This window comes from Zeus faber, assembly GCF_960531495.2.
Source record: "Zeus faber genome assembly, chromosome: 6".
Lineage (NCBI taxonomy): Eukaryota > Metazoa > Chordata > Actinopteri > Zeiformes > Zeidae > Zeus > Zeus faber.
In genome coordinates, this window is record NC_137201.1 from 30,761,204 (window position 1) to 30,781,727 (window position 20,524).

The 20,524-nt window shown below is 45.3% G+C and overlaps 1 protein-coding gene across 1 annotated transcript in view; it reads left to right on the plus strand.

Moving 5' to 3' along the window:
- LOC307232155 (actin nucleation-promoting factor WASL-like) overlaps positions 1-19,402 on the plus strand; it is a 20,168-nt gene extending 766 nt beyond the window's left edge. The window contains exons 2-10 of the mRNA XM_080003057.1: positions 3,190-3,324; positions 5,939-6,025; positions 6,539-6,635; positions 12,872-13,118; positions 13,964-14,006; positions 15,604-15,757; positions 16,298-16,851; positions 17,429-17,537; positions 17,847-19,402. Of these exons, the coding sequence (XP_079859183.1) occupies positions 3,190-3,324; positions 5,939-6,025; positions 6,539-6,635; positions 12,872-13,118; positions 13,964-14,006; positions 15,604-15,757; positions 16,298-16,851; positions 17,429-17,537; positions 17,847-17,908 (1,488 nt within the window). The 3' untranslated portion in view covers positions 17,909-19,402. The remainder of the gene's footprint in view (positions 1-3,189; positions 3,325-5,938; positions 6,026-6,538; positions 6,636-12,871; positions 13,119-13,963; positions 14,007-15,603; positions 15,758-16,297; positions 16,852-17,428; positions 17,538-17,846) is intronic.
- The last annotated feature ends 1,122 nt before the right edge of the window (positions 19,403-20,524 follow it).

Sequence of the window (20,524 nt, forward strand, 5' to 3'; positions counted from 1 at the left end):
GGACCTGGAGCTGCCAAGGAGTGTTTTTACTCTGCTGTCTTGTGGGGGGAAAAAGTTTATATATATATATATATATATATATATAGAGACGTGGAATGAACTAGTACACAATTAATAATCATTTGCAATTTTTTTTTCAATGCAAGGCAATGTCCTCACGTTACACATAGATGGATGGATGGAAATGTTCCAGCAGCTCACATCGAAAACGTTGAAGTAATAATGTTAAAATGACAATATACAATAAACCAATTGAGGATTTGGGCAAATATATGAAACCTTCATGTCAACATTTCATACTCACAGAAAGTCAAGTTCAATATGAAGGGGGAAAAGTTTGCGCGTGTGTGTGTGTGTGTGTGTGTGTGTGTGTGTGTGTGTGTGTGTGTGTGTGTGTGTGTGAGAGAGTGATTACTGAGTGCATGTATTAAACGCTGAGTGTCTCACATCCCTCCTGTCTGACTCAGGTCACCCAGTTCAAAGCAGCCAGAGGTTTGGCGATAAGGCAGATTGTCACATCACCGTCTTTTGTGATCTTAAATGGCCCTTGCGGCATATTCTGGTTTTAGTGAAGTCTGTCGCACTGCAGACGCATTCCCACACAGTACAAGTCAGTGAATCTATTTTTTTTTTTTTAGAGTGGATTGTTGAAGGGTTGTTGAACTCGATACATAGAACCAATGTACGGGATATATCTAATACATATAATCAATGTACAGTTTATATAGAATCAATGTACAGTATTAACCAATACATAGAACCATTGTACAGTATATATCCAATATATTAAACCAGACAACCCTGGTTAGTAATGATGTGATAGTCTACGTTTGGTTCTGGGTGCTGTGTCGTTCGGTTTTGTCCACGTAGCTTGAGGATGTTCCAAATAGTATGCTTACATCAACCTACTTTTTTTTTTTTTTTTTTTCCCAACATAATTTGGGTTGAATTGTCGCACAATGTCACGAGGTCATCGCCAGGGACAGCATTCCTCAACACAATGCGGCCTTTGAAGGCGCGGCCCGCGCATCAATTGCTGCATTAAATCTATAGTTCCAAACTGGGTTAAAGGCTTAATTGGTCTCTGTCGACATAATTGCCTCGGTTTGGCCGCACGGTAAACCTGGTTCCGGTCGCACCGGAAGGCTCCCGGCCTCTGGCTTGAGGGACGCGGCGACGGACGGGCGTCTCGGCGAGCCACCGGGGGAACTTTGAGGGCTCTGGAAATGGGTCGATCCAGTCGTGACAGAATGCAGTCGGTTCAGAGCGGCGAGGCCTCTGGCCTCTCTCGCGCGAGCTGCAGCCTCCCCCGTCCGCGCCGCATTTCCAGCGAGGCAGGTGTACAACCGCCCCGCGCCGCCTTCCTCTTTCTCTCGCTCGCTACCTCCTCTTTGGTTCGCCTGTGTAGTTCGGCCGGAGGAGAAACCCTTGGTGCTTTCGGGTGGAGCAGGACACGGTCCAGGCGGGCTCTGTTGGGGTTTCCGTCGCTCTCGAATGCGTCCGCAGCCGCTTCTCGTCAGTTTTGCACGAGGTCTTCGTTGAAAAAAACGAAAACGTGGGCGGCCGGCTCCTCCGGGCCCGCAGCCCACGTGTTGTGCCCGAGTTAAAACGAAACTAAGTGCGAACTCGTTCTCCTTGATTTAAAAAAACAACAAAAAAAAGGAAGGCACTCGAGCTGTTTCCAGGCTGATGACTTGATATTTGGCAGATGTAGTTAACGTGCAGAGGGAAACCAAAACGGAACCACCGCCATTGAAATGTTAACTTGTGTGTGTGTCGGTGATGTGGGATCTTCATCAAGCCGACACTCTGTGACTGAACTCTCATGCTGATATGGGATCTCACCTGACGATTTGTTGTCCTAGAAATGATTGTGACTTAAATCATTTAACTTGGATATGATTCTGTGGTCCATGGTGATTTATTATTATTTTTTTTTTTTTACCAAATTGTGCTCAGCTGGAATACTTCATTTGTCATCACGTGATCAGGGGATTGTGTAATTGGGAAAAGCTATAATCATGAAAAAGTTTTGTTAACCTCAAGAGTGAACCTGACGATCCTCACAAGGCAAAAGGCTGAAATAGTAGATGCTGTTTAAAGTGGAAAAAAAATGGATTTGATTTGAGCTGAACCCGACTCAGAATTTTGTGAGTCGTAATTGGGATTCGGGTTCAATGTGAATATTCCGCTCTTCGGCTGCTCTTCCTGGAGGCGAGATGGGCGGCGGCCGCCTTAGGGCGTCATCCCGAGTGGCGCAGAGAGGCAGCGGTCAGGGCACGTTTTGCAGACGGTTCCAGTGCTCTATTTTTTTTAATATATATATATTTTTCTCCGGACGGTACTGACGATGCGCGCACAGCGACACGGTGCGACAGTGTGTTTGCGTATTAGATTTATGTTATTTTACGTCTCGTTTTGGAACTAAACACTAAACGCAGTTCCACTGCGTGTGGAACGGTACAGAAGGAAACCGTGCGTAACGGGGACACTTCGCGTAACAGGGACACTTCGCTTAACGGGGACACTTTCTCTGTGGCTCTTTCCCCGATCACCCCCTCTCCATGCGTTACGTGCAGAAAACAATCTCAAGGAGTCTACGCTCCGTGCCCCACCCCCGCACTTTTTTTACTTGTTTTATTCTCTCGCGCACAGAGAGCCGTGTTCCATTCACATATTATATGAAGCCATATTCATGGTTCCCCTTATTTATAAGTCCTCATTTAAAATGTTATCCCTGTGCCTCTGTTTTATCCTGTTGTTGCAATGGACAGCGACCGACAAAAAGAAAACGACTGCTGGACTTGAAGAGTCTCAGTCGACTGACTGGTTTTCCGACTGATTATACGACTTTCAGCCCTAAACTTGGTGATGTTTTACTTCATCGTACAACAAAATGTGACAAATTCATTGACGTGGCATCTTGAACACGCGTATAAGCAGACTACCCAGTGAAAATCCCCTGTGATAAGACGATGCTCACGCAGACCCTCCTCACAACCAGGACTTGTAACCGAGACGCTGTCAAACCAGGCAGCCGCTTCCGGGCAGTTTGGACAAGCTGTTTATCGGCCACAGGGACTGACTGTTCGCCCGGGAGAGAGTTGGTGCAACTGCACGGGCCTCCCGGCGTGCTCTACAAACACTCACCCGTCGCCCTCTCCCCCCCCCCCCCCCCCCCCGTCGCAGGCGCTGTGCTCGGCGGTGGTGCAGGTGTATGCGGCCGAGCGGAGCTCCGGCTGGGTGAAGCACTGCTGCGGGGTGGCCTGTCTGATCAAAGACAACCCCCAGAGGTCCTACTTCATCCGCGTGCTGGACATCAAGGTGAGGGTCGGGGGGCGGGCCGGCGCGTGCCCTTTCAAAAAACAAAAACAAAAAAAAATACCAGTATTGTGACGTCGGCGACGTGCATGGCCGCCCCCTTTTTAAAATTTATTTATTCATTTTTTTCTATATATATTTTTGGTTTGTTTGTTGTTTTCTTTTTTTAAGCCGAGCAGGAGCATTCATAGCGGCTGACGTGTTGTCGGAGAATAAAGCTCCAAGCGATGCCTGCACGGTGGAGTTTAGTTTAGCTTAGGACTAGAACCTCATCGGCGTCCACCCTGCCCAGCGCTGCACGTCCAGTGGAACAAATAAGCTGCAGCTGGAATCAACAGGCGGAGGCGGCTCCTTCGCAGTGATGAATACGTCTCTATGGCCTTTTTAATACGGCGCAATAATGCAGCGAGATGAACACGATAGAATCCATTTACGCGCGGAGTCGTTATTGTCACTAAAAGGTCACGGTTCACTCCGCGGTCGGCTTCCGCTCCCACTGGCGTACTGTGCGCGCCGCCCCGTTCACAAGTGAGTCCTGGGCTCGTCGCCCGCGGCCTCTCTGTTGCCGGTGCCCTTGAGCAAGGCACTTTGTTGAGCCCAGCTCAAAAAAAACGAAGACTATTAGCGAGTCTATCAAGCATGAGCCTGACTGAGGCCAAACATTACGCCTGTCGTTAAATAAGTCCAGCGTTCATCTCGATAATCTTGATTTGAACTCGGATCGTTAAATGTGGATTTGCAGGTCTTTGAAATGATACGGTAATCATCCCAGTCCGCAGGGGTTTTTTTGGGGGGGGTTTTTTACGCCCGAACAGAAAACAATCCTTACCTGAGTCAAAACAAAAAAACGTAGGACGCAGAAATGTCGACAGCCTCGATAACGATAACATCAACTGTGGTTGTAAAAAAAAAAATGAATAAAAATAAATAAATGAAAAGCTGTCACCAGAAAGCAGGACGGGAAAACAACATTTGAAGTGTGTAGTAATGTTACCGTGGCGCTGGAACTGTGTGGCTTTGCCGCATGGTGCGTTCAGGAGACCCCTCCACCGGCGCTGGAGTCTGAACTCGCAGCTTCATTTCAAAACACGACCGCGTCACAGAAGAAAACGTCCGCTTGACCGTGTTACAGTGGGAGTTTCTAATATTAGTCGTTTTCGTGGTTTCCCAAATATGGAGCTGCTGCCAAAGCTCTTTTCTCTCCGGGGGGAAGATGCCACGTCCTGTGTTTATTACGGTCTGTGGATGTCGGAGATCTTGATTTGCTCTTCCTTGTCCCTGGTGGGACTTTGTGCGTTGATTTGTTTACATTGCGACGTTCTCCCATCCCATTTGTTTCATTCTGTATTTATACTTTATTTGATGTTTCCCTTAAATCATACGTTTTCGTACCCACTGCGGGAGTTGTCTACAGTATTTTGGGCGTGCGTGGGGGGTGCGAGCGTCTCCAAGCGATCCTTCGGCGTGGGTGCGGCGCGGGTGGGCGCGGGGTGCCTCGCTGACTCTTTTCCGAAACCACTGCTTGGACCTGGAAATGGCTCCAGAAATCCGTGAACCAACTTGCCGTTAGAGAGGCCGACCCCAGTTCCATGACTCGACTGTCGCGCTTCCCTCCCGTGATGCTGTCTCCATGGTAACGGGCGTACACCGCTCCCTAGTCGTGAAAGGTCGTACACTTAATAAAAATGTTTTTAGCCGGTTCGGATGCTTATTTATTGATATTATAAAAATCCCCTAAACGATGATGCAACGGGAGGTTGACGGCGCCCTGCCGCCGCTGTGCCGCGTTCACTGTTTGACGTCCGATCGGAAGAATGTTCCTCGCTGGTGGAGGGGCTGCAGTTTGCCAGGAATGTCCCTGTTGTACGATCTGGTTTGACTGCTTCCATCCCTCCCTGTCCCTCTTTCTGTTATTCACTGTGTTTGCTTTGTTTTTGGGGTTTTTTTTTTGTTTTTTTCTTTGTTTTTTTTTAATGCCAGAGACTTGACCAACTTTTTAAAGTTTTAAGTCATTGATTTCAGAAGTTCGATGACAATCTCTGCCTTAGTGTTTGGTGCTGGGGACGATAAGAAAGACCCCACTGAGTGGAAACAATTAGATGTTTAAGGGGGGGGGGCAAAACTTGTAATTTACAAAAGCAGGAAAACCAAAATACGTAATGATGTAAATCAAGAGGTTGCCCCATTGTTTTTTGCACTGGGGAGAGCCAGGGCGTGGGCTGATTCCAGGTTTTACATACTGCAGAGTGCGGTGCAGGATTTTCTAGAGTGGTGCTACAAGGATCTGCTGTGTTTTGGATGGAAATGTGACCTGCACTGCGCTGGGTTGATGTGTTATAAACGGGTGTCTTTTCCCCTTCTGGGCCGTTATTTTTTTTTTGTTTGTTTTTTGTGTGTGTGGTTTATAATGTTTTTTATTTATTTACTTTCATCATTGACTTATTTATTTCTATTAGTTTTATGATTACATTATTATTACTACTTATATTTATTTATTGCTTTGTTCATTGATTTGTCTTCTGTTTTTTTGTGCTTGTGCCTCTGGCGTCAGTAGATGCCACGTGTGTCAAATAAAGTTTTTTGTTTTTTTGTTTTGTTTTTCCTCTCCTCTCTACAGGAAGGGAAGACCATGTTCGAGCAGGAGTTGTACAACAACTTCTCCATCAACAGCTCCAGATCCTACTTCATATCGTTCGCAGGAGACGTACGTCTGCAGCAGCCCCACCAGCAGCTCTTTTACACCGCCCATTCCTACCATTCCTCGTCCTAAAATCCCAATTCCCAGACCTCAAAGTGAGCTGTTGGCCCTGGTCCCACCGATCCAATCCATGACTTTTGGACGTGGTTGTGGTGGTTGGAGCATGACAACGTCCTGTATGATCCAGTTTCTCATCTTGTTTGATTTTGCTCCCAGATTCCATTCTCGATTCTTTGATTCAAATACTCCAGTTCACCGCCCCCAAATGTTTCCCACAAACCAGTAACCAGATAAGAAAACGTCATACCAGAGGAGGAAGTGCTAAAAACATACTCCCTGGTTGGCACAGGATTTGGCATTGTCTCAACATATTCATATACAACATATTTATATCCCCAAATTCCATTTTCCATCGAAGTTCCATCCAATGTTTTGTTGAAAGACGGTGTTCTCACCGACTCTCTCTCTCTCTCTCTCTCTCTCTCTCTCTCTCTCTCTCTCTCTCTCTCTCTCTACCAGACGTCTCAGATCGGCCTCAATTTCGCCAGCGAAGAGGAGGCCAAGAGGTTCCGAGTCGCCGTCAAGGACCTGCTCAACCGGCGGCAGCGCAAAACTGGTAGGAGACGCCTCGGCCGCCACCACGCCTCCCTGACAAACGCACTCCTTCCTGCTCTAACGCCCGGGCGGAGAACGGCAGAGACACACGAGGCACCGACTCCCCAAACACGCCTCCCGATCAGCCTGACCAGCAGAGAGGTCGGGAGTATTAATGATCCTGCGATCATTCCGAATCGCCAAGCAGTGGGGTTCAGTGTTAAGTTACTGCAGTTTTGGTTTAGTGCTTCAACACTGGACCACGGGAACCTTGGATGCTTGTAAAGATGAAGAGCATCGTCCGTCAGTTTAGTGTGAAAAACAGGAGGTTTGGTCTGATTGACTTGACCTTGGAGTGAAATGCCCCACGAGTATTCTTAAACACACACTGACGGATACTTTCTTCCTCCTCGGAGGGAAGACAGTGATACTTGATGATACTTGGTGTGTGTGTGTGTGTGTGTGTGTGTGTGTGTGTGTGTGTGTGTGTGTGTGTGTGTGTGTGTGTGTGTGTGTGTGTGTGTGTGTGTGTGTGTGTGTGTGTGTGTGTTCGTGTGTGTGTGTTCGTGTGTGTTCTTGCAGCTCCTCCACTACCTTCACCGCCGCTGAATAACTTTCTCTGGGAGGTTTCCTTTCCACTTGGTGGTGAAAGTGATTTTTTTTTTTATTTATTCAAATTTTTTTTTTTTTTTTTTTGCAGAGAAAAGATCGGACCCACCAAATGGTATGTTGGACTCCAATATTAATAATTTAGGAGGACAGATTTGGGTCTGAGCCCCAGGAAGGGAACGTTAATAACCATGAGCTTCTAACAGTTGAAATAAGAATGCATGTTCTGTATATGTGCTTTTATTGTGCATTCAAGCAGTAAATGCCAGATTCAATAAATATGGAAATTAAACTCCATAAAATAACAATTGACACTGGATATAATCACAGACAGTGTAGCAGAGCAGTTTATCTAGGTTTGGGGATTAAAGACAAACACAAAATACAAAAGTGAAGTCTATAGAAAGCGAGATGCTTGATTCTTCTACTATAAATAGATGGAAACCACGCAGGCTGCTCTTCAGTAGCAGACTGGTTGTACTGGGAACCTGCCATGATTCAACAGTAGCAGATTGGGAGGGTACAAGCTGGGCGTGGTGCCCAAAATATATCACAATATTGTTCTATATTAATACAATATTGTTTTGTGTCATTCATTAATGACATAAATGACTTATTTTTACGCAACATTCTCTTTACATTTACATTTACATTTAGTCATTTAGCAGACGCTTTTATCCAAAGCGACTTACAAGGGAGAATAACATTCAAGCTCTTCCCTTTTATTTGTCATTGTCAGTCCATCATTATAATGGTGATTAAAACAAATCATTTTTGGTTATAATTGGATAAAAAGAAAATAATCAGTACGGTATGATTTAAAACCAGAACATTATTATACATCATACACAACATGCTGGTATACCTTCATGTTCTATTAATAGCAGGTCTATAAGACCAGGTGTGACTGTGAAGTTGTTTGTGTGTTTTCTGTGAAGCGAGGACGATGCTTCTGCTGGGTGAAGGGGAAAAACCGTGTGCTCAGTCGAGCTTCCCTGAAGTAGGTTAAAAAATGAAGCCATCACTCGCATGACTGAGCACACAAGGGGTGTGTGTGTGTGTGTGTGTGTGTGTGTGTGTGTGTGTGTGTGTGTGTGTGTGTGTGTGTGTGTGTGTGTGTGTGTGTGTGTGTGTGTGTGTGTGTGTGTGTGTGTGTGTGTGTGGTCTTGCATTCTCTCACACACAGCCTGACTTCCTCCGCTGCGCAGAGAAGCAGCGTCTGCCGCCTTTTGGCCCGGAGGGTTAATCTGGCCTGCCAGGAGTCCATCTGCACCATATGCAGAGCACATTGTCCCCTGCAACAACCCCCCCTTCTCTCGCCAAAACCTGCCCTGAGAGGGAGACAAAACTAATCTGTGCACTCCGTGACAAATCTGTACGCAAGAATCATGATGAATTGATAAATTGCGATGGTTTGGTGTTTGATTCCGTGTGTTCAAGCAGGCTGGGGGATATTTTTGTGCAGATTGATTCTAGTGCAGGAGATGCAAAGATCCAATGGTGTCATTAAAATCAAGAAAATGTACTTACTGGACTGATATTTGGTGCAGTTCAGCAGGCTACCCCAGTAGATGTGCTATTTATCACTTCCAGAGTTGACCCATCCACTGATGGACGCTAACAAGGAAGTATGATTTGACCATCATATCATCATTCCCCAAAAGACGCCTCTCTAACGCTGCTGTTGGCGAGCGGCAGCCCTCTGGCGCGTGGGATTATCCTAAACAGGAACACAGCAGAGAGCAGCTTCTTCAGTCAACCGTTTTGGATTGCTGCTGCCCCCGGAGACCCCACTCCGTGAAAGAACCGTTTTTGTTTTTTACTTCCACCAGCGGGCGGAGATCCGCTGCACCGTCACTTTGGCTGTGAACCGGCAAACTCATCAAGCTGCCCTAGGTCTGCTCCTCGCCATTTGGTTATTTGGCGTGTTACCTTGTTAGTCTGTCTTCTCTGACCCGCCCCCTCCCCTTCCATCTACCGTTCCTGCCTTCATCAGGACTTCTCATCACTTTCAGATCCCTCTCAAAATCCCTATTATATAGGAAACGTCTGCCTGGAACGGAGTTTTCAGAACCTTTCATGCCGATCAACGTGGATCAACCTTTATTTGTTTGTTTGTTTGTTTGTTTGTTTGTTTATTTATTATTTTTTACATTTGTATGTTGTTTGGCTGTTTTATTGCTAAGCTGCAACCAACTGGGTGGCGGTAGCTCTGTCCATTTAAGATAACACCAGAAAGTGTTGGTTTGCCCTTGAGCAAGGCAGTTTAACCCTAGTTCTAGAACTTGATATTTTTTGGGTGACCTGAAAAGCACTGTGTATGTGGAGGCCATTAACTAGGTACTGTGTGCATAAAGTACTTATCGCTTTGAAGCCGTGACCATTTACCCCAAAAAACGTAACAAGAACAAACCGATCTGGGGGTGAGTAAGCAACTGGGTTCTCTCTATGGACTGTCTGTTTCAAGACCATTTACTGTTCAGTCCTGTTTATCCCACTGGGATCCCTTGAAAGGGTCAGGTCTCAGGAGGAGCCAATCCAGCTGCAAGTTTGGTCGAACCAAACTTATTTTATGGTGACGACCAGAGTGTGAGAATATCCCAGAGCTAGAATGTCCTTGGGTGGACCTTTTGCTGACCCTGCGTATCTTTCCTGCCGCAGTGGTCAGAGCTATGAGGAGTCGAATACAGTTGTCAAATTCACGCCATCTTTCCCCTTATGAGGAGAAAGATTCTGTCCGGATTGAAGACTTTGTGCCGTATTGTGGGTTTCCTCAGAGTTCAGGGGGTATCCAGGGATTTGGCGTGGGATTACTATGGATTAATGATTATGTCAGATGCTGCTGTGGTTGGAGGAGATTATGAGGAATTTGAGTTCTGGACATACTGTCGAGGGCTCAGAGGTTGTTGGTGGACGTCTCAGAGGACTTGCTGCTGGTGTGGCTCCATACTGTGGGATTATCCGACGCTGGTCGTAGACATGGTACAAAAATCTCTTCCTTTCCATGATTCTAATATTCCGCAGATGCATGTTTGTTTTTAGCCGCAGGGGGGGGGCAAAGGATTCTTAGAACTTTAAACTCACAGAATAGTCAAACAGTCCAATGTTTCCCTGTGATAGTGGCTGTTGGTGTTTATGTCCGTTTTTCCAACAAACAGAATTTGAAACATTGTAGGTCACAGTTGGTGTATTTCTAAAAGTCTTCCACCACGGTCCAGTGAACACCAAAGTACCAGCTAAGAAACCATGTCCAACTGTATGCTGTTCAGTAAAAGTAATTGTTCTACTGTTCTTGACCTGAAATGGCGGTTTGATAATTTGTCTTAGACCTTGAACATACTGGAGTGGTTATTCTCACCTGTGCTCGCATTGAAACAAGCCAAGCTATTCCGCACAAGGAACCTTTGCTAAGACTTCTCAAATCCACCACAAATAACCTGTTTTTGTTGACACCAACAACAGGATGACGAGGGCCCCATGACCCGAGAAAAACAGAGCCATTTACTGCCTCATTAGGGCCTGAACATTAAAACGATATTATACAAGACGATGGTGCCTCATACAAATGTTTGATATTGAGTGCTGGAAAAATTGGGCGGGGGGGGTGTATGCCCAAAAAAATTTACCATTTTCTTTCAACTAGTGTAGACCGATCAGCCAGAACATTAAAACCACTGACAGGTGGAGTGAATAACATTGCTCATCTTGTTACAATGGCACCTGTCAAGGGGTGGGATATACTGTATTAGGCAACATGTGAACATTCAGTTCTTGAAGTTGATGTGTTCGAATCAGGAAAAATGGGCAAGCGTAAGAATCTGTGCGACTTTGACAAGAGCCATATTGAGATGGCTAGAATGCTGGGTCAGAGCAGTTCTAAAACGGCAGGTCTTGTAGGGTCTTCCTGGTGGTTAGTACCTACCAAAAGTGGTCCAAGGAAACACAACTGGTGAACGGGCGACAGTCGTGGGCGCCCATGGGATCATTGATGCACTTGGGGAGCGAGGTCTAGCCCGTCTGGTTCGATTCCTCAGAAGAGCTACTGTAGCACAAATTGAAGAAAAAGTTAATGGTGCTACGATAGAAAGGTGTCAGAACACACAGTGCATCGCAGCTTTCTGCATATGGGAGCCATCAGTGTACATGCTGACCCGTGTCCACCGCCCAAAGTGCCTACAGTCGACACGGTGACGTCAGAACCGGACCATGGAGCAATTGAAGGTGGCCGGTGTGATGAATCACGTTTTCTTCTATATCATGTGGATGGGCGGGCTTAAGGTCCGATCGAGCAACTGTGGGTCGAGCAAAAAGCCCGTTCCATGAGGGCCCCACCTCGGAACTTATACCTCTTTTACACCAAAATGATGGTTTACCCGGATTTAGAACACTGTGGCGGTCTGCGCCTTTAAGGACGCAGTCCCCTACGTCACAAGCGATGCCCCTACGCGGAAATAGAGGATGTTGAAATGGTCGTATGTGGCAAGCTGTCGGGGGGGGCAGACACACCCGGAAGAGGAGCAGTCTATGGGCTATGGCCATCGCCCGGGCCATCCACCCCCAGGGCCATCGCCCCTGTGAACCAGTCGCTTATGTTAAATTGTGAGGCACTGCTAGTTAAGGGTCTGGTTGCGATATCAGGTCCTTTGTAGGGTTCTGTTGGCGGTCCTTATGAATTATAAATTGTCAGACCAAGACTGACTGGCCCCCCGACGTATCCACCAGCGACCACTACAACACCTTGAAAAAGGACGTGTCATGGTTCTAATGTGATTGGGAACAAAACAGTAGAGGAAACAACAACTTAAACAGCGACCCAAACTGTGAAACTTGGGAGTATTTTGCGCCGTTCAAAAGACGACCCAACACTACAGTAGAAGTAGCATGGAGTATCCTTGTGGCGGGGAGCGGAGACGCTCCTCTAGTCCGGCTTGGGGCAATGCTGGAGTTGCTCGGAGCTCGGCGGGGTGTGAGGGTTCTCCAATGTGCTCCCCATCCAGCGATCCAGTGATAGATGTGTTTTGGGGATCAAAACACATCAAAACATTTTATGGTCCCCCATGCAGGAACAAAGTCATTAACGTCTGATTTTGGATTCTAAAGGGATATGAAATGATGGAATGATACATGGATATTCCCGTCTATTTATGGCCCAATGTCCGGAACTTCAAAGCGCAATTAGCAGGTCGACCTGGGTGTCGTGTAAACATCAGAGCCGATTGTAGGTGGAGCCGATTAAAAACCTGTGTTTATTGCAGGGTCAATTCACCCGGGACTGAAACCAGGGTTTTACCTTTCCCACTGAGACAAATACTAGATGTTATCGGGTGTTACTGGGTTTTTGCCGCAGTGGGAAAGGGGTATTCCAGAACTTAAAGGATCTGCTGCTAACATCTTGGTGCCAGATACCACCGGACGCCTTCAGAGGTCTTGCAGAGTCCATGCCTCCACGGGTCAAAGCTGTTTTGGTGGCACGAGGGGGAGATATACAATATTAGTGGTTACAAGTGGTGGTTTTAATGTTGTGGCTGATTGGTGTATCGTGGAAATGTAGACTAATGGACTTCTCATCCCCTTTGAGTCCTTAGGTTTTGCACATGTACAAGTCTAGTTTAGCTTTAAAATCCGGTTCCAACTTGTTGCCCCCTCCAGGCCCATCGCTGCCCATGGCCACGGTGGACATCAAGAACCCAGAGATCAACAATGTGCGCTTCCATAACTCCCACCATGCCCAGCAGCATCATCAGCAGCAGCAGCCGCAGCCCCATCCCCAGCAGCAGCAGCCGTACCACCTCAACAATATGCTGAGCCACAGTGGCCTGGTCCGCCGCGACAAGAAGACCAAGAGCAAGAAGAAGAAGCTCACCAAGGCCGACATCGGAACGCCCAGCAACTTCCAGTGAGTGACACATCACATCCAGGAGCAAATCCTGAACACTAACATAACGAAATGAGTCGATAGACAATTCATCCCCGGAGGGAAACTGCAGTGTTAGCTCTCATCAGCTCTCATCATAAACAATTGGCAGTAATAATAGAATAGTAATATAAATATTACAGGATAAAATTTGGCAATGTACAATAAACCTAAAAATTACAAAAAATAGAAACGTTTGTCAATAAACAATTACCTCAAAATTAACTATCAACAATAAAACATAAATCTAAAAATAAACAAGCACGAGAGAATTTTAGTAATTACCATATTTTGTTATACTATATTATGAATAGTACCAGTAGCAGTATACTGTTCAATACAAGTAATGGATCCAACCAGAAGTCAATTCTATAGGTGGGATAGGGGATGGTAGCTCAGGCGGTAGAGCTGGTGGTCTAGTGATCTAAAGGTTGCTGGTTGGATCCCAGGCTCCTCCTGCTAGCATGCTGTAGTGTCCTTGAGCAAGACACTTAACCCCTAATTGCTCCTGATGGCTGCGTCCATCGGCGTTTGAACAATTGTAAGTCGCTTTGGATAAAAGCGTCTGCTAAATGACTAAATGTAAATGTAATGTAAATGTAATTCAATTTCAGTTACACACAACCCCTTATTAACCCAGAAGCTTCAGGTCACATTGTCCAGATCCAAATATGAAAAGAAAACACAAGTATTCATAATGAAAAGGAGTTTAAATGCAGAGAGCTTATGATCTTATGACTGTTGATCATTTCCTTTATTTATTTATTATTTTTTTGTAGAAACCAGTATTAAGCAGTTAAGCATGTCTTTCCTCGTTTATTTCTCAGGCACATTGGCCATGTGGGCTGGGATCCTAACACGGGGTTTGATGTGAGTAACCACACACACATCATTACACTCTAAACAAATGACAAAGGTCTTTGCAAATTCTTTGACAACTATCCTTTGCTTTCTAAAAAGTTGTTTTAAGTCCATAGCCTCTTGATACCTCTTTCAGCTCAGATGAGTTGTCACTTTCATGTTCTCAATCCATGATGAAGAATGGGTCATTCGAAATCTCTCTGAAATGTTCCATGGATTTGTATTTAGAAAAAAAATTGAGGTGGGGGGGATTTTCAGATATTGTCCATTCTTCTATAGTTAAATTATGATGTGCTGGAGTTGAATTCTTCTTGAATTCTTCCATATCATCCAGCCCTAATATGTGCTAATACACACACACACACAAAACAAGCCTGTTTTTGCTGCACAATGGGGACCTTTGTGGTAACCCCTCGGTTGATTTGCACAATAGTATTTTGTTGATTTCTGGTCATAGTTACCATGCATCATGCTGTCATGGCAAACACACACACACACACACACACACACACACACACACACACACTCACATACACACTCTCACACACAGAGCTCAGTTTCACGTATAACAGATTCTCATGTTCCAAAGCAGTTGCTAATTTTCAGCAGCATAACTTAATACAATATCAGTCCAAAGACAACTGGCTAAACAAGATGTAGTGTTTAGTCATATTGACCGTTATTAGCACAACTGAGGTCGGATGCAACGCAATGCAAACAACATTCCAGAATATATAATAGAAATGTGTTGCATACTTTACTCTAGCATACAAAAAGCCCCAGATAGGAACAGTTGACAAGCTGGTAGCTGTAGTTCCACATGGTGTCAGGAGGTGTCAAACTTTCACCATCAGTAACTTTACTCTCATTGTGGTTGGGCTTTTATGAAAAAAATAATGAAGGTGTTAAGGTCACATTGTGGTTTGAACACTATTACCAATCGCTGGGAAATGCCGCCCTCTATAGGTGGTTATGAGGAACTGCTACATCTATGTCTTTACTTTCCATCCACAGCAGACTGCCTGTGTTGAAAGCGTGTCTGGTCTACCTTTTATTACATATGTACTCACCTTTTATTACATATGTACTCACCTTTTATTACATATGTACTCACCTTTTATTACATATGTACTCACCTTTTATTACATATGTACTCACCTTTTATTACATATGTACTCACCTTTTATTACATATGTACTCACCTTTTATTACATATGTACTCACCTTTTGTTACATATGTACTCACCTTTTGTTACATATGTACTCACCTTTTGTTTCATTTGTACTCACATTTTGTTTCATTTGTACTCACCTTTTGTTTCATTTGTACTCACCTTTTGTTACATATGTACTCACCTTTTGTTACATATGTACTCACCTTTTGTTACATATGTACTCACCTTTTGTTTCATTTGTACTCACCTTTTGTTTCATTTGTACTCACCTTTTGTTTCATTTGTACTCACCTTTTGCTACATATGTACACACCTTTTGTTACCCTCTACACGTATCTTTTCAATACACATTAGGCAACCATGTCCCGACCTGGATAAGTGCTGTCTTATCAGGTTGTTACTCATGCCTCTTTAATCCCCCCTCTCCCCAGCTGAACAACCTGGATCCTGAGCTGAAGAACCTGTTCGACATGTGCGGCATCTCGGAGGCTCAGCTGAAGGACAAGGAGACGTCCAAGGTTATCTACGACTTCATCGAGAAGAAAGGAGGCGTGGAGGCCGTCAAAAACGAGCTGAGACGCCAAGGTGAGTCCACAGGCTCCCCAATAGGGATATTTCCATTCAAAACCCCATGTTGGAGAATACCCCTGAGGGTCATCACTGTGCGGTGGGGTTAGCGCTCGGGGTATGACATCAGTCTAAACTTGTCTGATAATCCTCAATTATTTCATGGACATCTTGTTTCATTGAGCGATTTCCATCAGATACCAATGATAATCAATATACAATAGTAATGAATGATTACCCAGGCATACTTTGTCGATTTGTTAACTAGTTTTGAAATGTTGCAAATCAGAATTAAAGAAAGAAAAATCTACTTTTTCCCCCATGGCATGTTACGGCCTTGGGAGGGAACAGTCATAGGTGTCTCTATCTTTGTAACGCTCTGATTTAGTGATTGCTCATGAAGAATGGGTTTGGATGCAGCGCAAATTTTTTTTAGATGAAATAATATCTGACATATTAACATTACTTTGTCCGACACAAACGTAATTCACCGAGATAAAGTTTAATGTGGAACCCGAAATAAAAAGCTCTCCACCCCCCCCTTCTTCTCCTCGACAGCCCCCCCACCTCCACCCGCTCGAGGCGGCGGCCCACCTCCCCCTCCACCTCCTCCCCCGTCCAGAGGGGGGCGCGGAGCCCCTCCTCCCCCTCCCCCCTCCAGAGCTCCCTCCTCCGCCCCCCCTCCCCCTCCGCCCTCCAGACCCGGTGGCCACGGCGCTCCTCCGCCTCCCCCTCCGCCGCCCCCCACTCGAGGGGGGCACCAGCAGCAGCAGCAGCCTCAGCACCACAGCCCGGCCCCGCCTCCGCCTTCCCACTGCTCCGTCGCCCCTCCGGCTCCTCCGCCGCCTCCCCCCACGCCCCCGGCTCAAACCCCCTCCCCGCCTGCTCCTCCTCCACCGCCTCCTCCTCCGCCGGGCCCCACCCTGGCTCCGGATGTGGACCGTCCGGTCGGGGGCGACTCGCCCGGCCTGGGGGGGAAGTCGGCCCTGTTGGAGCAGATCCGGGGCGGTGCTCAGCTCAAGAAGGTGGAGCAGAGCCAGCGGACGCCGACTTCCAACGTCGGGAGGGACGCCCTGCTGGACCAGATCAGACAGGGCATCCAGCTGAAGACCGTGAGTCCAGCACCACTATCATCTACTATAGTACTTATAGTATGTTAAGTATTATACTAAATCACTAGTAGAGAACAATTAGGGATATACTTATAGTACTATACTACTTTATGCAAATTTATGTTAATAAAAAGCTTTAAACAGATAGACATAATAAAATCACGGAAGTGATTGCAGTACATATAGTAGTATACTACAGTACATGTAGTACCATACTTCTTATAGTACCTTCTTAGTTTGACCTTTGCACCCCGTCCCTGACTCTTTCTTCCCAGCACCACTATGTTTAGTGGAGTCTGCTACTCATTCAAAATGCTTTGTTGTGTTTCATAAAGATAACTCGGGCTTGCATGGAACTAACGTTGCTTAGCAGTGGGTCTACAAATACACTGTTGCTAAGCAACCTTCAACTACAGACTTTGGTCGTCCTCAAGCTGTTTGTGCAATATGGTTGTACCGATACCAACTTTCCACTGCCAATACAGATTTCGAGTTGACTTGACTTTAGGACGTGTGCCAGTGATTAGCCAAAATAGTAGACTACTCTGTTACTAAGCATATGTTATAAATGTAACAGATTCCAGACCAGCCGGAGTCTGGTCCTCCGACGCCGGCTCCCTCCGCCGGCATCGTGGGAGCGCTCATGGAGGTGATGCAGAAGAGAAGCAAAGCCATCCACTCCTCAGGTAAAGACAGGGACGCACCACCCAACTCCCAAGACAGATTTTAGGAGTGATTTTCAGATCGCACTTCACTGTCGCAGCTTCAATCGTCATCCATATAGCGTATATGAGTCACGGTCTCTCCCACGACTCCATCGGCGACATCACGACCGAATAAAAGGTGGTTTGATTGATTTCATCTGGGTCGGTCTCTCCATAATCCTGTGGTGTGCGCTCATCAAAGACTCAAATCTCAAAGGAATTTATAAAAGCCAATTAAAAATGTTCCCATCCGCCTGGGTTTAATCCCCCGTTTCGTCTTTTTTTCCCCAGATGAAGACGAGGATGATGACGAGGACGAAGATTTTGAGGATGATGATGAATGGGAAGACTAGTGACCCCCCCCCCCCCTTCCTCTGTTCCCTGCTTACACTAAAATCTCTTCCACCACCTGACTAAAACTGTAATGTAAATGTTGTATGAATTCCGTTGTATATTTATTGTTGCCTTTTTTTTTTTTTTTTTTTGCTTTTCTTTTTTTTATTTTTTTTTATTAATAATCAGTGCAATACCTCATTCATCTAATCTGTAAAGTTTGTCACGAACACCCCTGGTTTAGAGAGTCACATCCACTTCCTCCGCGTCGTCCTGTTCTCAGCGTGCGTGTCTTCACACTGACCAGTTAGTGGCGCACGTCAGCTTAACGTGGGATATGATATGAGTGGATGAGGGGGAGCCTGAGACAGGAAGCTCCAGCGGTTCAGTTCACCGCCTGCAAGTAGGGATATATATATATATATAATTTTTTTTTATCTGCGTTTCTTTCCCCGTCCGAGAAAGGGATATGTGTTGAAGAGAAATGGGCAGGATCCTCTTTGTGTTTGTTTGTTCGTTTGTCCGTCGGTTTAATTGCGAGATAACACTATTTTCCTATCACGCCTTTTTCTGTACCTTCAAGTTTCTTATTAAATTCTAGTTTAGCACACTTATTTTTCATAACATGTCCTCGTACTAAACTACAGAAGCCCTGACGGCTCGCAGAAAGTGTGTGTGTGTGTGTGTGTGTGTGTGTGTGTGTGTGTGTGTGCGCACTCACGAGAACTTACTTCAAAGCAAACTACATTGCCCATCGGTGAACGCTTAATTTGTTGGTATTACCGTGAAACGGTTAACGAACACGCCGGACAATGTGCGCTGAATGACGTTATTGTAATGTTTTGCAAAGCATTCTGGGAAAAGGAGGCCTCCTTCATGTCCTCATTCTTGTTTCATTCTTTTTTTGTTTGTTTGTTTTTTTTGGGGCTCCCTCGCCAATTCAACATAATCCTGCTTTACACAGATGTACTGATATCCAGCGGATGGAAGGTCGGTTTCATTTTAATCGTTGCTACCTTATGGTAGTGCAACTCCACTCTGGTATTGTTACATCATAACACTACTCGTAGAACATAGTATTAGCTTCCCTGACAGTATTTCATAAAAAAAACAAAAAAACTAAAATGTCATGTCATTTTCATAGAAAAAAAACAAACCTTTGCATCCTTCCGTTAAACCATGATTTTTATGCAATGAGTCAGTAAATGCTTCCAACGAGATGTAAAAAAAAAAAAAAAAACAATTAACCAAAATTTGCATCTGGAGAAGCTACTGGGTCGGACGGCTCTCGACGTGGCTGCCTGTGACCTCCGTTGTGGAGGATGTGCAGAAACGAAATGGCTGCTTGTTTGAAACGGAGATCAGAGTTATAAGCGCCCTCCACAGAGACTTAATGCTGCATCCAGGAGGCGTCACACTGACATTAAACCTGTGAAATGGTTGTGGGGCGATGGGAACGGCGTTAGTGACAGTACTAAATTGTATACTTAAATAAATGTTAATATTTACAGAGATCTTGTCATTCGGTGGTGGCTTTCTTTTCCTCGTCCCTTTGTCGGCTGTATCCCTTCGTATTGGGCGGGGAATGTCTCTTTATCTTGTCAATTCTAAACAATGGTCCAGTAAAATGTTTGAATTTCATGGGTACATGGGGAAGGTCATCACCAAGAGGGTTCGACGGGTTGAATCCATCAAAAGAAAATATGTACATAAGATGCAACAATGTAGGCCTACCATAAGTTTACGTTACGTGGAGATTTCTAATTTAAAAAATTACTGCTACTTAAGAGACATTTATAACTTTGTATATATTATTCCAAAAGTGGAATAAAGATTAAGATTGGATTTGATTCAAAGGCAGGCTAGCGTCGCTCACCTGAAATGACGCACAACAGCGCTGCTTCAACGCGGGGCGGCGCCACACGACTCTGCAGACGTCACGTGACGTCACGTCCGGCTGTCGGAGGTCAATGGTTTTAATTGTCAGCTTCAAACTTCCTTCTTCTAATTGTGACTCTGAAAGTTGTTGTTCCATTAAGAACACAGGGTTTAGTTTGACAGGTCCCTGCTCCGTTCCGCCAAGATGGCGGCGAGGGTAAGGCCCAACTGTTCTTAAGTTCCACTATTTTTTTTTTTGACAGAGGATGCGGTCATGTTTTTTTGTTTTTGTTTTGTTTTTAAATATAATTCCGGAGGATGGCTGTCGGTGCCCCCATTCAAAGTGAAGTGATGGGATTTTGGTAGCTAGACAGAATTATTTGTAAACCTAAGCTAGCTACGTACCCTTGATTCTGCCAAACCTATCGCTGTGGTTGGTGCAACATGAACAGTTTCTTGGTAAATAACAACTGTCACATAAGGTGGCGATTCAACTCGATCCACCATTCAAAATAATTTAGAAATGGAGACTCGATCAAGTATTTACTGAGCTCTGAATGACACGCGAATTGATCTGCTATGAAGGCGTTTCATTCTGAAAGCAACCGTATCAAGTTCACATTTATTCTACCCACTCATGTGAAATGCTCATTGCTGGTTGGTGGCTGTGAAGATATTAACACCTGCTCAGCAAACTAATGTGGGAAATAAAATAAAATACATTCATTGGGCAAGTCTGGATGTTGCCAACACAATTG